This window comes from Myxine glutinosa, chromosome 2 (genome assembly GCF_964187855.1).
Source record: "Myxine glutinosa chromosome 2, kmMyxGlut1.1, whole genome shotgun sequence".
Taxonomy (NCBI): Eukaryota; Metazoa; Chordata; class Myxini; order Myxiniformes; family Myxinidae; genus Myxine; species Myxine glutinosa.
Window position 1 is genome coordinate 271,104,102 of NC_136262.1, and position 14,975 is coordinate 271,119,076.

At 40.4% G+C, this 14,975-nt stretch overlaps 1 protein-coding gene across 2 annotated transcripts in view; it reads left to right on the forward strand.

The window, feature by feature from the left end:
• LOC137420545 (dedicator of cytokinesis protein 1) overlaps positions 1 to 14,975 on the forward strand; it is a gene marked incomplete in the record, with an annotated part of 615,378 nt that overhangs the window by 152,638 nt on the left and 447,765 nt on the right. For both annotated transcript variants that reach the window (XM_078772553.1, XM_078772554.1), the window contains 3 exon segments: positions 465 to 537; positions 12,974 to 13,109; positions 13,899 to 13,974. In XM_078772553.1, the coding sequence (XP_078628679.1) occupies positions 465 to 537; positions 12,974 to 13,109; positions 13,899 to 13,974 (285 nt within the window).

The window sequence follows — 14,975 nt, forward strand, 5'->3', positions numbered from 1 at the left end:
TTTCAGCAGTTACTGAACCTGAAAAAGTTCCTGAAAATGACTCCTGGCTCAAACACAGCAACAGGTACAAGATACCAGAGGTCCTTAATTTACAATAATAACCAAATATAAAGGTTGTTGATTTACAAAAATCACCACATATGACTTATCACTGATAATTAGATTAATTTCCCCTAAAATAGGAATATCATTGGAATATATAATAAAAAAATAACCACCTTTAGAGGCCATTTTTCCCCGCAAAGCGGGGGTTGGCCTTTTTCGGGGACCGTGGTTGTTGTTGTTTTTTTGGTCCCCTTTTTTGAAGCAATGTTTTACGGCCGGATGCCCTTCCTGACGCCAACCCTTTTTGCCGCCTTTAACGATAAACAGGGAATTACCAGTGTACTGGTACTCAATTGTAGTATTGGAATAACCCAAACATTTGCACAATACTGTAGATTTGTCTTGTTTTTCTTTTTCAGTGAAAATTACCTATTCAGATGGGGAAAAGAATTGGACATCAACAAGTTGAATAGTCTCCGCGTAGTCTTCACGGTATGTATGTAACTATTCTTGAGCTCCTCTACCTGTGATTGCCGTTTTTAGTTTATTCAATTTTACAAGTGTTAATTAATGTACATTGGTGCCGTGCTCTTAGCATTTACTCACTTTTCACCCATTGCTGTGTTTGTGATATTTGCATAATAATAAAATAATAATTATTATTATTATTATATTATCCCTCTTAAAACTCAGTAATAAAACAAGTGGCTTTTTACAGACCAGCAATGTGGTAGGTAATTCCACTGAGACCAACTTGGTTTCCAAAAGTTTAGAATCCAACTCCTCTTTGATGTCACTTTGACCTCTCATACCCAAACGCCGACTTCACACGGACTTTTCCACTTGAGAAGGTGAAAAAGGTTCTGAACAACTTTAACTCGGTCTCGGCATGTGCTGTTTTTTTAGTACAGAAGTGTACAAAAACGACGACACACCAATCAGCACGCTCAAGCTTAAGCCTCATCGTAGAATCCAGCTGACATTATCTATCTTTCATCTTCTCGTATGGCCTAATCATTAATCATCAGTTTACATTCCATCCCTGTTGCTGCTGCTGTTTCTCTCTCAATAATGGAGCCTCTCAATATTCAACATGACATCAGGTTTTCTCGTCCTGGACGTATCTCAGGCATTCGACACAGCCTGATATTCCACACTACTTTCCCAGCTACTCTACCTACTCTACCTATTCTATGTGCTATTCAAGGCACCATTATCTTACATCTGGAAAGATCTGGAAAGACAAATTTGTGACTTAGACAAAGACAAATATGTAACAATACAAAGCAAAAGGAGGCTGGTGAATGCTCTGGTATTTCCATTTGCAATATATGGATTCGGGGACAGTGGAAAAGAAAGGGAGAAACAAGATTGACAGTTTTAAATGTGGTGTTGGAGATGGAGATTAAAAATTCCGTGGATTGCGAGGACAAACAAATCCGTTCTTGAACGAGAAGGAATTCATAGAATACTTACCCTGCGCAGTCTTGAGAAGGACTTGGTGCAAGCCAACTCTTCTGTTTTTTTTAAGGGTTTTTTAAAATCCAATATGGCTGCCAGACCAGTGACTGATGATGTCACTCTTATCAAACTATAGTTCCCATGGGTAGTTGATCAATTTGTTGAAGATTTGCATTGATCGGTTAAGCAGTTTAAGAGGAGAATATTTTCAAAGATTTTTGCTTCGATCCAATATGGCTGCCAGATCACGTGGCATATGATGTCATTTTTATCAACCTTTATTTCGGCTGTGGCAGGAAATTTATCCTTCAGTTGTTTGTCTTTACTGTGATGCAGACTATATAGGTAGGGAAACATAGGTTGCAACATGATCTCTTCCACATAAAAAAATGATGACTTCATTGGTCACGTGTTTCAGCCGCCATATTTGTTTTGACACAAAAGCCTTAAAAAACACTAAAACACATCCTGGCGTGGGTCTGCGATCTCTGATTGCTCTTTCTTGTTTTCCATGGAGCGGGGTCGGAGATAGAGGGGCAAAGTTTTTCGGTTTTTGCAAGATGGCGCCTTTACCGCTGAACTATGACATCATAATTATCATTAAAATTATTGGTGAAAAAAAATATATATATATATATATATATATATATATTCCAAAGGAGGAGGCGCTCCTATGGTGAAAATGTCGTGTCAATCGGTCCAAGAATTGCAGAGAAAAAAATTCATACTGATCGAATCAAGCGTTGTACTTGCCGAATTATGACGTCATTATTACGATACTGATGCCATCATTAACATATCTTATTCCCCAAGGGGAGTACTTGACATTGAGCCATATTTCAGTTTTTTCCATGGAGTGGTTTCGGAGATATAGAGGTGCAACTTTTTTGGATTTTTTCAAGATGGTGCCTGTACCATGTGACAAATGACATCATAATTATCATTAGAACAATTATACAGGAGGAGCCGCTCATATTCTGAAAATTTCGTGTTCATCGGACTAACAGTTGCAGAGGATTTTTTTTTTTATACTGATCAGATCAAGCGTTGTACTTGTCGAATTATGATGTCATAATGGAGGCACCTATGCCATCATCATTAACATATCTTATTCCCCATGGGGTGTACTTGACAATGAGCCATGTTTCAATTTTTTCCATAAGCGGTTTGGGAGATATAGTGGTGTAACGTTTTTCCAAGATGGCGTCTGTATCACGTGACCTATGATGTCATAATTATCAACAAAAATATCTACATGCAGATGCGCTCCTATGGTAAAATTTCATGTCAATCGGCCCAACGGTTGTCGAGAAAATGAATTTTTTAAATGCAGACACGGCACATGGCACACATACGGCACACGGCACACATACGGCACACGTACGCAACCGATTGCTTAACCTCGAATTTCGCTTCACGAGTGCAGGGTAATAAATGAGACCATCATGTGCATTGGAAGAGCTGATGCTAAAACAGAAACTATCATACTTAGACCCATCATGCATGCAGAAAACAAAAGTCTGGATAAGCCATCCATGCTGGGTGTGATTTAGTGAAGAAGAGGAAGAGCAGGCCTTGTATGCACTCAAAAGATGGGGTAAAGGACATTAAGCTATCTCTACCAATGCTTCGGGAAGCAATGCAGGATAGGGATGTTTGGAGAAATGTGATCGTGAACGTCACCAGTAGTCGGACATGACTTGACAGAACTGCATCACTGGAAGCCTCCATCTAATAACAGGATGACAGTGGCTGTTTCTTTCTCTGCTCACCAGGATTAGATGTAGGATCAGATGCTGGTCTAATAAATTGAACATGTCATTCAACTCAGGTAAATCTCAGTCTAACCATGTCTGTCGCTGAAAGGATCATCTCATCAATGCACCTATACATTTCCACATTCAATCGTTTAAAGAGGTCCAGTCGCTTGAGTTTCTGGGCTTCATTCACCATTAGATTAGACATGACCTCTCCTGGGCAGACAATTTATCCAAGCTGTCCTCCAAGGGCAGCCACACATTGGACTTCCTTTGCGCCAAGTCATGTCTTGGTAAATCTGAACTTCTCGCAGCCAATATGGTCCTTTTTCTATACCTGGAGAAATCAAAAGTTCTTCACATCATTAGCCTACCCTCAAGGAAGCAGAAGTACATGGCATATTGCTCTCTTAAGGAAATAGGTTGTGTCCTCTCTTTTCTTTTGAATACCGCTTCGAGTCTGGGTTTTTTTTCCTTTACTGTTTCAACCTGACAACCCTCCTCAGCTCCTACAGAATGCACGTGCTCTTCCAGTAACCCCTTCCTGGTTTAACTTCCAGAATCCAGACTTGCTTCACACACCTCCACTTCTTTGGTCCTCTTTTCTCCTGCTTTGTGGGCCCTCATTCCTGAGGCGGTGCAATCCCACTTTTCTCTCCAGTGCTTCGAGGTAGTGCACCTCCGTCCCATGCCATCGTGCATCTCCGCGTGTGATATTTGTTCCCCCATTAACCCTATCCAAGCTCTCTTACTCACAGGTAATTATGTTTATCCAGTCTCCCATCTCCTCTCCCTCTAATCATTCATTCCCTTGCTTGTTTCGTCCACATGTTGTCACACTATCTGCATGCTGCCTTTATTTTCTCTGTTATGTTACTAAATTCTCTCCCATGAGCCTAAACTTTGTGCACAAAAAAAAAATCGATATATATACACAAAGAATTAAGTTAAGCACCCCCCCCGTTTTTTTACAACCTCGCACATTACAAGTATGTTGTCGTCAAAACAGTGTAATATACCCATGATATTGCTATATTTTCTGGAGAAGTGATATTATGGTCACATAAAACCATAACAATCATGCCGTTTTCAATATTTTATTCTGAATAATTTAAGGTGAAATTTTTTGGGAATTTTAGGCATATATTCACCTCAATTTAAGTATGGAGCTATAGGTCCATCACGGACAGTGTGGATGACGTTTATGTTTTCTAACGTACAGTCATTGTTCTGAGAAGACCTCTAGCGATCTTTGCGTCAATAACGTGTGTAGGACCCACGTGATCGGATCACTGACTCAACCCTACGTCTCATAGACCCTGTAAGCCGTCGTATGCGTTGCTGTGGCAGGTTGTTCCATTCCCGATGTAATGCACGTTCCAATTCATCCAGATTGGCTATTGGAGGGACCATCTTCGCAATTTGTCGTCCCAACATGTCCCAAACGTGCTCGAGGGGGTTCAACCTGCCACAGCAACGCATACGACGGCTTACAGGGTCTATGAGACGTAGGGTTGAGTCAGTGATCCGATCACGTGGGTCCTACACACGTTATTGACGCAAAGATCGCTAGAGGTCTTCTCAGAACAATGACTGTACGTTAGAAAACATAAACGTCATCCACACTGTCCGTGATGGACCTATAGCTCCATACTTAAATTGAGGTGAAAATATGCCTAAAATTCCCAAAAAATTTCACCTTAAATTATTCAGAATAAAATATTGAAAACGGCATGATTGTTATGGTTTTATGTGACCATAATATCACTTCTCCAGAAAATATAGCAATATCATGGGTATATTACACTGTTTTGATGACAACAAACTTGTAATGTGCGAGGTTGTAAAAAAACGGGGGGGGTGCTTAACTTAATTCTTTGTGTATATACAGACTTGGCATTTAATATGGAATATTTTTTTTGTGGGGATGAACTTATTTTTCAAGATGTCTTAGAACCAAAAGTTCATTGGAATTATGTTGAAATTATTCGAGATTTTGTTAATGTGACCTTTAAAAGAAACAAAAACCACATTTGACATTTCGAAACAAATAAATTGATCCTTGAAAGTGATGTAAACTGATGTCGAACTCAATTCATGGACAGTACTGTGTTAAACTTCTGTACGTTTTCCAGAAGTATCTCTTTATTTTGCACATTAGCCCAATTTTTTTTTAACAAAAACAAAAGTTAAATTACAACTGGGATTACGGACAGTAAAATTACAGTTCAGTACCTCGTGTAACCCCCACGAGCATTCAGGAGAACACGTACACGTTGAGGCATGCTGTTCACGAGATTTGCCAAGGTTTGGACAGGAATCCCTTGCCATGCAGTGACAATAGCCTGCTGAAATTCACACACAGAGGTCGGCTGCTGGTCCAAGTGGTCAATTTGAGGCGTTATTTTTGCCCACAAGTTCTCCATCGGATTAATATCCGGGGACATAGCAGGCCACTCCATATGCTCTACACCACGGTCAGCAAGAAAGTGTTGGATCATGCGAGCACGATGAGGCCGTGCATTGTCATCATGGAAGACAAAGTTTCCTCCAAAGGCTGCACGAGCAAATGGAAGCAATATTTCTTCCAGAATAGCCCTGTGCTTGAACTGGTTCAGGTTTCCATTCAGAACAACCAGGTCAGTTTTGCCCCCTGCATGAAAAGCAGCCCAAATGGTCACCCCACCACCTCCAGCTTGGACTCTTGGCACTATACAATCTTTGTCGTCGGCTTCATGCACTTGTCTGCGCACTCGGACGCGGCCATCTTGACGATAGACCAGAAATCTAGACTCGTCACTGAAGATCATGTGATTCCAGTGTCCTGGCTGCCATTGACGGTGCTCTCTGGCCCACTGCAATCGGTGCTGGCGGTGTTGTCTGGTCAGGCGTGGCTTTCTCAGGGGACGCCTGGCACGATAGCCTGCTTGAACCAGTCGTTGGTTGACTAGCCTTCTGGATACAGGCACATTTGTCAGTTGCTGCCACTCAGCCCTAAGCCGATTAGCTGACTTGGTACGGCCATTGCAGACTAACCGGTGCAGCTGGCGGTCATCTCTCCTTGTGGTTCTGCGGGGACGTCCTGGCCTCGGTATTGGAGTAGGGACACCCCTCTGAGCATTTCGTTTCAGGATCTTTGACACCTGACCTTGAGTGATGCCATACTGCCGAACAATAGCATGCTGTTTCATGCCGGAATTTCGTAAAGCCACCACTCCATGACAAACAGCATTGTCAAGTTGATGGACCATCTCCAGAGGAAGTGGCAATAACTTTTGTAGACGTGCAGCAGTTGTTTTCCACTAATACAGAACGCAACAACCCTTATATACCCGATTGTGAAGCCAATCGTCAAATGTACCTGTCCTTACATTTTGTCACGCCACCTGTGATATTATCCTGTTATTAACTTCTTGCTGCGAAAGACAATCAGTGACATGGTTCTTTTAACAAAGAAATCACAGAAGCGTAAAAGAAACTCACCAGATTGATATACTGAGTTCAGAAAGTAAACCCAAGTCAAGAAAAAAAATATATTCCATATTAAATGCCAAGTCTGTATAAATATACTGTCGATATACAATCGTGGCCGAAAATATTGCCACACTTGCACTTTTTCAAATAACTTACAATTTTCTCTAAAAATGAGTTGAAATTGATGAAAGTATTTGGTCTCCACAATTCTTTATTTCACTGTTAATATTACAGAACCTTTGTTTTTGATTCAGAACTTAATATATCATTTTAAATCAGAAAATAAAAAGAAATGGCATTGACAAAATGATTGTCTCCCCAGACTTAATATTTGGTAGCACAGAAATTGGACAAAATAACTGCAGTCAAGCACTTCCTTTAGCCATGAACGAGCTTCCTCCACCTCTCTACTGGAAGTTTGTCCCACTCTTCTTGTGCAAACTGCTCCAGTTCTCCCAGATTTGAAGGGTGCCTTCTCCCAACTGATGTTTTCAGATCTCCCCACAGGTGATCAATGGGATTTAGATCTGGACTCATTGCTGGCCACTTCAAAACAGTCCAGCGTTTTGTCTTGCAGCCACGTCCAGCGAGGTTGGCTACAGTGCCATGGACCTTAAACTTCCAGATAACATTGCGTATGGTGGACACAGGAACATCAAGGCCTCTGTAAATGGACCTGTAGCCTTAAGATTGTCCATTATTGGCTACAATCTTGTGTCTGACCTCCTCACACAAATTTTTTTTTTTTCTCCATGCTCATTGCGGTACACACAGTGATACAAAACAGCAGAATGACTTCTTTTCTCAACTCAAACTGGTTGAATGAGTGATTTTTGTATTGTAGGCACTTGCAACTCACCACAGGTGAGTTCAATTCCAAAGTAAAGGAGAATCACCTGCTTGAAATCTAATTATTTCTAACAACTTCGAAAAGGTGCCAATAATATTCTCCGGGCAATTTTAGGATTTCTGTGTGGAATAATCTAAGATGTAGTAATTTTTTCATCCTTTTTGTTTTGTTCCACTGAAAACCAAAGAAATACATATGTGGATACCAAAATATTTTTTTATTTCAATAATTTTCTGGAAGAAATGGTGCATTATTTGAAAAAAAGTGCAAGGGTGCCAATATTTTTGGCCACGACTGTATATATACGCACGTATATAAAAACCTTGAGAATGCTCATCCAGGGTCCTTACCTGGAGACCACCTCTGTATCAGTTAGATTCCAAAGGCGTTTTCAACTTTATTTACAGTTAAATATAATATGTGCAAGATTTAATTGTTGAAACGAACCCTCAATGTGTGCATTGACATCCAGAACACGTATTGAGAAGACAAAAATGAAAATGAGCGCATACTATGGCATTTTGCCCAAACTTCCAAATACTTAATGTGGACGAGCTTCACCTGAAACTGCTCAAAGGACTTGGCACCGTATCTCCATTGTCAGCTAGTCCTGCTCCAAGGGGTAAAGATCGGCACGTGCAAATAATTGGTTCCAGTATCAAACACCGGCTGATTTTGTGTTTATGTGCATCGTAAATCCAAATAAAGTTGATTGCTTCACCATGATAGATATGAGAAGAACAGTTTCTTGCTGTCGAAGAAACACTGGGTCTGACTCGACACACTTGGCCTATGGCGAGCACAACTATCGACTAGGTCGACACAGTGGCGTATCCACCAATAAACGAGGTGATGTGGCAGACATTTTAATACCTGAATCGCTGAAGACTTAATGTCCGCCAATGAAGTGTCACTGTGGGAAAATGGTCGATACCCATAGACTATGGCAATGAAGCATAGAGACTGGAGCACCTGGTGCACCTGTTAGATGTGGTGTGTACCAACACTGATGTGGTTACATTGTCAGTGCAAGTAAAACATGCATTCAGAAGTGGTGAGCACGTTTGTCAAGACAGGAGGTGAAGAACATCGGAAATTTTTTATCCTCCAAATCAATCTATTTATCCTCCAAATCAATCTATGTATCCTCCAAATCAATCTATATATCCTCCGAATCAATCTATTTATCCTCCAAATCAATCTATTTATCCTCCAAATCAATCTAATTATCCTCCAAATCAATCTATTTATCCTCCAAATCAATCTATTTATCCTCCAAATCAATCTATTTATCCTCCAAATCAATCTATTTATCCTCCAAATCAATCTATTTATCCTCCAAATCAATCTATTTATCCTCCAAATCAATCTATTTATCCTCCAAATCAATCTATTTATCCTCCAAATCAATCTAGTTATCCTCCAAATCAATCTATCCTCTAAATCAATCTATTTAGCCTCCAAATCAATCTATTTATCCTCTAAATCAATCTATTTAGCCTCCAAATCAATCTATTTATCCTCCAAATCAATCTATTTATCCTCCAAATCAATCTATTTATCCTCCAAATCAATCTATTTATCCTCCAAATCAATCTATTTATCCTCCAAATCAAGCTATTTATCCTCCAAATCAATCTATTTAGCCTCCAAATCAATCTATTTATCCTCCAAATCAATCTATTTATCCTCCAAATCAATCTATTTACCTCCAAATCAATCTATTTATGCTCCAAATCAATCTATTTGTCCTCCAAATCAATCTATTTATCCTCCAAATCAATCTATTTATGCTCCAAATCAATCTATTTATCCTCCAAATCAATCTATTTATGCTCCAAATCAATCTATTTGTCCTCCAAATCAATCTAGTTATCCTCCAAATCAATCTATTTAGCCTCCAAATCAATCTATTTAGCCTCCAAATCAATCTATTTATCCTCCAAATCAATCTATTTGTCCTCCAAATCAATCTATTTATCCTCCAAATCAATCTAATTATCGTCCAAATCAATCTATTTATCCTCCAAATCAATCTATTTATCCTCCAAATCAATCTATTTATCCTCCAAATCAATCTATTTATCCTCCAAATCTATTTATCCTCCAAATCAATCTATTTATCCTCCAAATCAATCTATTTATCCTCCAAATCAATCTATTTATCCTCCAAATCAATCTATTTATCCTCCAAATCAATCTATTTATCCTCCAAATCAATCTATTTATCCTCCAAATCAATCTATTTATCCTCCAAATCAATCTATTTATCCTCTAAATCAATCTATTTAGCCTCCAAATCAATCTATTTATCCTCTAAATCAATCTATTTAGCCTCCAAATCAATCTATTTATCCTCCAAATCAATCTATTTATCCTCCAAATCAATCTATTTATCCTCCAAATCAATCTATTTATCCTCCAAATCAATCTTTATCCTCCAAATCAATCTATGTATCCTCCAAATCAATCTATTTATCCTCCAAATCAATCTATTTAGCCTCCAAATCAATCTATTTATCCTCCAAATCAATCTATTTATCCTCCAAATCAATCTATCCTCCAAATCAATCTATTTATCCTCCAAATCAATCTATTTATCCTCCAAATCAATCTATTTAGCCTCCAAATCAATCTATTTATCCTCCAAATCAATCTATTTATCCTCCAAATCAATCTATTTATCCTCCGAATCAATCTATTTATCCTCCAAATCAATCTATTTATCCTCCAAATCAATCTATTTATCCTCCAAATCAATCTATTTATCCTCCAAATCAATCTATTTATCCTCCAAATCAATCTATTTATCCTCCAAATCAATCTATTTGTCCTCCAAATCAATCTATTTATCCTCCAAAGCAATCTATTTATGCTCCAAATCAATCTATCCTCCAAATCAATCTATTTATGCTCCAAATCAATCTATTTGTCCTCCAAATCAATCTAGTTATCCTCCAAATCAATCTATTTAGCCTCCAAATCAATCTATTTATCCTCCAAATCAATCTATTTGTCCTCCAAATCAATCTATTTGTCCTCCAAATCAATCTATTTATCCTCCAAATCAATCTATTTATCCTCCAAATCAATCTATTTATCCTCCAAATCAATGTATTTATCCTCCAAATCTGCAATGGAATGTTTGATACCAAAGCTGAGAGAATTCCGAGCAATGTATTGAACTATCCTCAATACCTTTGATGCAATTTACCACTTATTCAGTGAAGATCAACGCAGGTCATGTGACTTACACCTAGATTCACACTTTATTCTGTTAACGAGCAAGATCCCGGTGTTGTTCATCTTTACATAAATCGTTTCCGAGGCGGTGACAATTTGTTTAGTTGTTTTACTCGGGATGGGGCCGGAGGTGGGGCGAATGCAATGGAGGTGCGGCTTGGGTCAACAGGAGATTTTCACTGGGGTCACAGGTGGAGCTTTCTGATGGTCCCCGTGACCCCAGGTGTCAGTGGGATCTTTTCTCGTGTACGTAGCATGTCGTGGCTCCTTCACCATAACTACATGATTGTGAGACCCTCTTTCTTATGAACCCAAATGACATTCCTCTTGCAAACACCGAGTGTCGTAGCGTTTACATGAAACGAACTAACACCATATGTCTTGCTATTTGTAACCGAATACTTGGTTTGGTGTTCATTGCAGTTCATTGCAGTATGTGTTTGCTTATTAAAACAAACTCGCGTGACTCGGCACGTTCCGCGCGCCTGACCACACGTTGTTTCAGAGGGGTAGGTATCTTTGACCATTTCGGTGTCTTTTGGGTTTCATGGTGTTTTGGGTCTTCAGGGTCTTTTGGATCCTCTGGGCCTTTAAGGGTATTTTGGGTCTTTCAAGTGTTTTGGGTCTTTGGTGTCTTCAGAGGCTTTTGTGTCTTAAGGAAGGGTCTTCGGTGTATTTTGGGTCTTCAGGGGCTTTTGGGTCTTAAGGTTCTGTTGGTTCTTCTTGGTCTTTAAGGGTCTTTGGGTCTTTTGGGTCTTCTGGGTATTTTTGGTATTTGGGGTCTTTTGGGTCTTTTTGGTCTTCAGGGTCTTTTGGGTCTTCAGGGTCTTCGGGGTGTATTGGGTCTTCGGGGTGTTTTGAGTCTTCGGGGTGTTTTGGGTCTTCGCGGTGTTTTGGATCTTCAGGGTGTTTTGGGTCTTCGGGGTGATTTGGGTCTTCTGGGTGTTTTGGGTCTCTGGGGTCTTTGGGGTGTTTTGGGTCTTTGGGGTGTTTTGGGTCTTTGGGGTGTTTTGGGTCTTTGGGGTGTTTCGGGTCTTTGGGGTGTTTCGGGTCTTTGGGGTGTTTTGGGTCTTTGGGGTGTTTCGGGTCTTCTGGGTGTTTTGGGTCTTCTGGGTGTTTTGGGTCTTCTGGGTGTTTTGGGTCTTCGGAGTGTTTTGGGTCTTCGGGGTGTTTTGGGTCTTCGGGGTGTTTCGGGTCTTCGGGGTGTTTTGGGTCTTCGGGGTGTTTTGGGTCTTCAGGGTGTTTTGGGTCTTCGGGGTGTTTCGGGTCTTCGGGGTGTTTCGGGTCTTCGGGGTGTTTCGGGTCTTCGGGGTGTTTCGGTGTTTCGGGTCTTCGGGGTGTTTCGGGTCTTCGGGGTGTTTTGGGTCTTCGGGGTGTTTTGGATCTTCGGGGTGTTTTGGGTCTTCGGGGTGTTTTGGGTCTTCGGGGTGTTTTGGGTCTTCGGGGTGTTTTGGGTTTTTGGGGTGTTTTGGGTCTTCGGGGTGTTTTGGGTCTTCGGGGTGTTTTGGGTTTTTGGGGTGTTTTGGGTCTTCGGGGTGTTTTGGGTCTTCGGGGTGTTTTGGGTGTTCGGGGTGGTTTGGGTCTTCGGGGTGGTTTGGGTCTTCGGGGTGTTTTGGGTCTTCGGGGTGTTTTGGATCTTCAGGGTGTTTTGGGTCTTCGGGGTGATTTGGGTCTTCTGGGTGATTTGGGTCTTTGGGGTGATTTGGGCCTTTGGCTATTCAGGGTCTTTGGGTATTCAGGGTCGTTGGATATTCAGGGTCTTTTTGAGCCTCAGGGCCTTGAAGGGTATTTTGGGCTTTTGGGGTCTTTGGTGGTCTCAGGGTATTTTGGGTCTTCAGGGGTCTTGGTGGTCTGAAGGGTCTTGGGGGAATTAAAGGGTCATCAAATGTCTGAGGGGTCTCAGCAGTCTTAACGCAATTAAGAGGGTTTATTAAGAGGGTGGTAATTTTATTTGAAGAAGATGAAGAAGAGATTTTCGTCGCATATAAACACGTACATACATACGTACGTACGTACGTACGTATGTATGTACGTACCGAACGTACGTACATACCGAACCATATACGTTTGCTCTATTATAATAAGAAGATGCCCTTGGTAATGACCTCACTGTTCCTTTCCCTTTGTTTCTGCCTCGGTTCAGGATCTCGGCAGCAGGGACTTGAAGAGGGAAAAGGTGTGTTTGGTCTGTCAGGTGGTTCGGGTGGGCTACATGGACCTCAAGGGGACAAACACCAAAAAGAGCACGTCGGGACTTCGGCGCTCATTTGGCGTGGCTGGTATGAACATTTCCTACTCACGAATACAATTTTTAATTGTAAGGTTAATTGGTTTTGGTGAAGCATCACCTGACAAGGTCAATAACCAGGAATGACTTTACCACCTTTGTAGAAGAGAAGGAAACAACGTTTGTCTTGAACTATTTTCAAATTATGAATTAAAGATTCTATTATATGCATCTGAAACACGTCTTGGCCTGTTTAGTATTTATTCCCTTGTGAACCCCTGGCTCGTGATGTTGGCATCACAGGTTAAAATCACAGACATCAGGTGGACTTATCCATTGTTTACTCGGTCTTCTAATTCATGTGACGTGCATGAATATCTTGTTATGTTTTAATCCAAAGGAGGCTTCTGTGCAAGCCTCTTCACCTTAGTCCTTCACCTTAGGTCAACCTGGCCCGAACTGCTTTGGTTCATTGCTCCAGAGATAAATACTAAGTACAGTAGAGGAAGGTAAAGCAGGTGCTGTACTTTCCACTCACAAGGCAGTGATTGCATTGTAACAGTATTTGTTCGTGATTGGTTGCACGTATTTGGCTCTTGATGGTGTTGCATGCAAATCTTCCATATTGATGCTCCCATGAAGAATCACAACTACAGTATTGCTGTCCATTTTATCCTCTCGTGACAAAGACATCTTCACCAATGTTTTGCTCGATCATGTAGTCTCTTAAAGCAATATTTGATGATCCAGCTACAGGACTCCAGTCTGTGGTGCTGGACCATTGTGATTCGTAATGAAATGGTGAAATGTATTTAAATGGACCCATGTGTTTACTTTACAGTCATGGACATTACTGGCATTATTACGGGAAAGGTGGAAAGTGATGAACAGAAAGAATTCTTCATTCCCTTCCAGCAGTAAGTTGCACATTCGTGGATATTAGTCACGAGGCATTAGGCATCGGTTGGTGTGCGGATTGCATGCCATGCATTGCCAGCGACTAACCTTTGACCTTCAACATGTCGGGATAGATTGTAAATGTGTCACCGTCTACAGTCTTTCCACAAAGCTCAACATCATGAAAATCGGAGGAGAATTATTCAACTTATTATCAAAAAGGTGCTTTTTGTTAATAAGATCACAATCTGAAAAAGTAGGTCAAGGACACTAATCAAATATCAGGTGCACAACTTAAATCTTGCACAACTTCAAGGCAGATAAACGATGCAAGAACATCTTGGAAGGCCAAAGCGGTCTTTGAGATTCCACATTGGCAAAATTGAGTGATGACAAAAAATGTAATTTTTTTCAGAATACCGTTTGAAATTTTTTTTTTTTAATGTTGAAGTCTCCAGTCATGGACTATATAGTCCTTGTCAAGGCCAGGCTTTAAATAAATGAGGAAGAAAAGTGTATGATGAAAAGTGTATGATGAAACATGTACAGTGACGTGAAAAAGTAAGTACACCCCATGTAAAGTTTTGACTTTTTCAACATATTTCAACATACAGCTATTTGATCTTCATTTCAACAATATTGATAGATAAAGGTGATATAATATAACAAATATCATGAAACATTTACATTTTGTAGTCCATTGTATAATTTAAATAAACATAAATGCAAATTTCGCATGTGGAAAAAGTAAGTACACCCTTGGCTCGAATAGGTGGTATTGCCCCCTTTGGCACAAACAACCTCAAGTAGGAGTTTCTTATAACTGTCTACCAGTCTCTGACATCGATTGGGAGAAATTTTTGCCCACTCCTCCATGCAGAATTCTTTCAGCTGTGCGATGTTTGAGGGGTTTCTTGCGTGCACAGCTCGTTTCAAATCCCACCACAACATCTCGATGCGATTTAGATCCGGGCTTTGACTTGGCCATTCCAGAACCCTCCATTTCTTTCTTTTCAGCCAT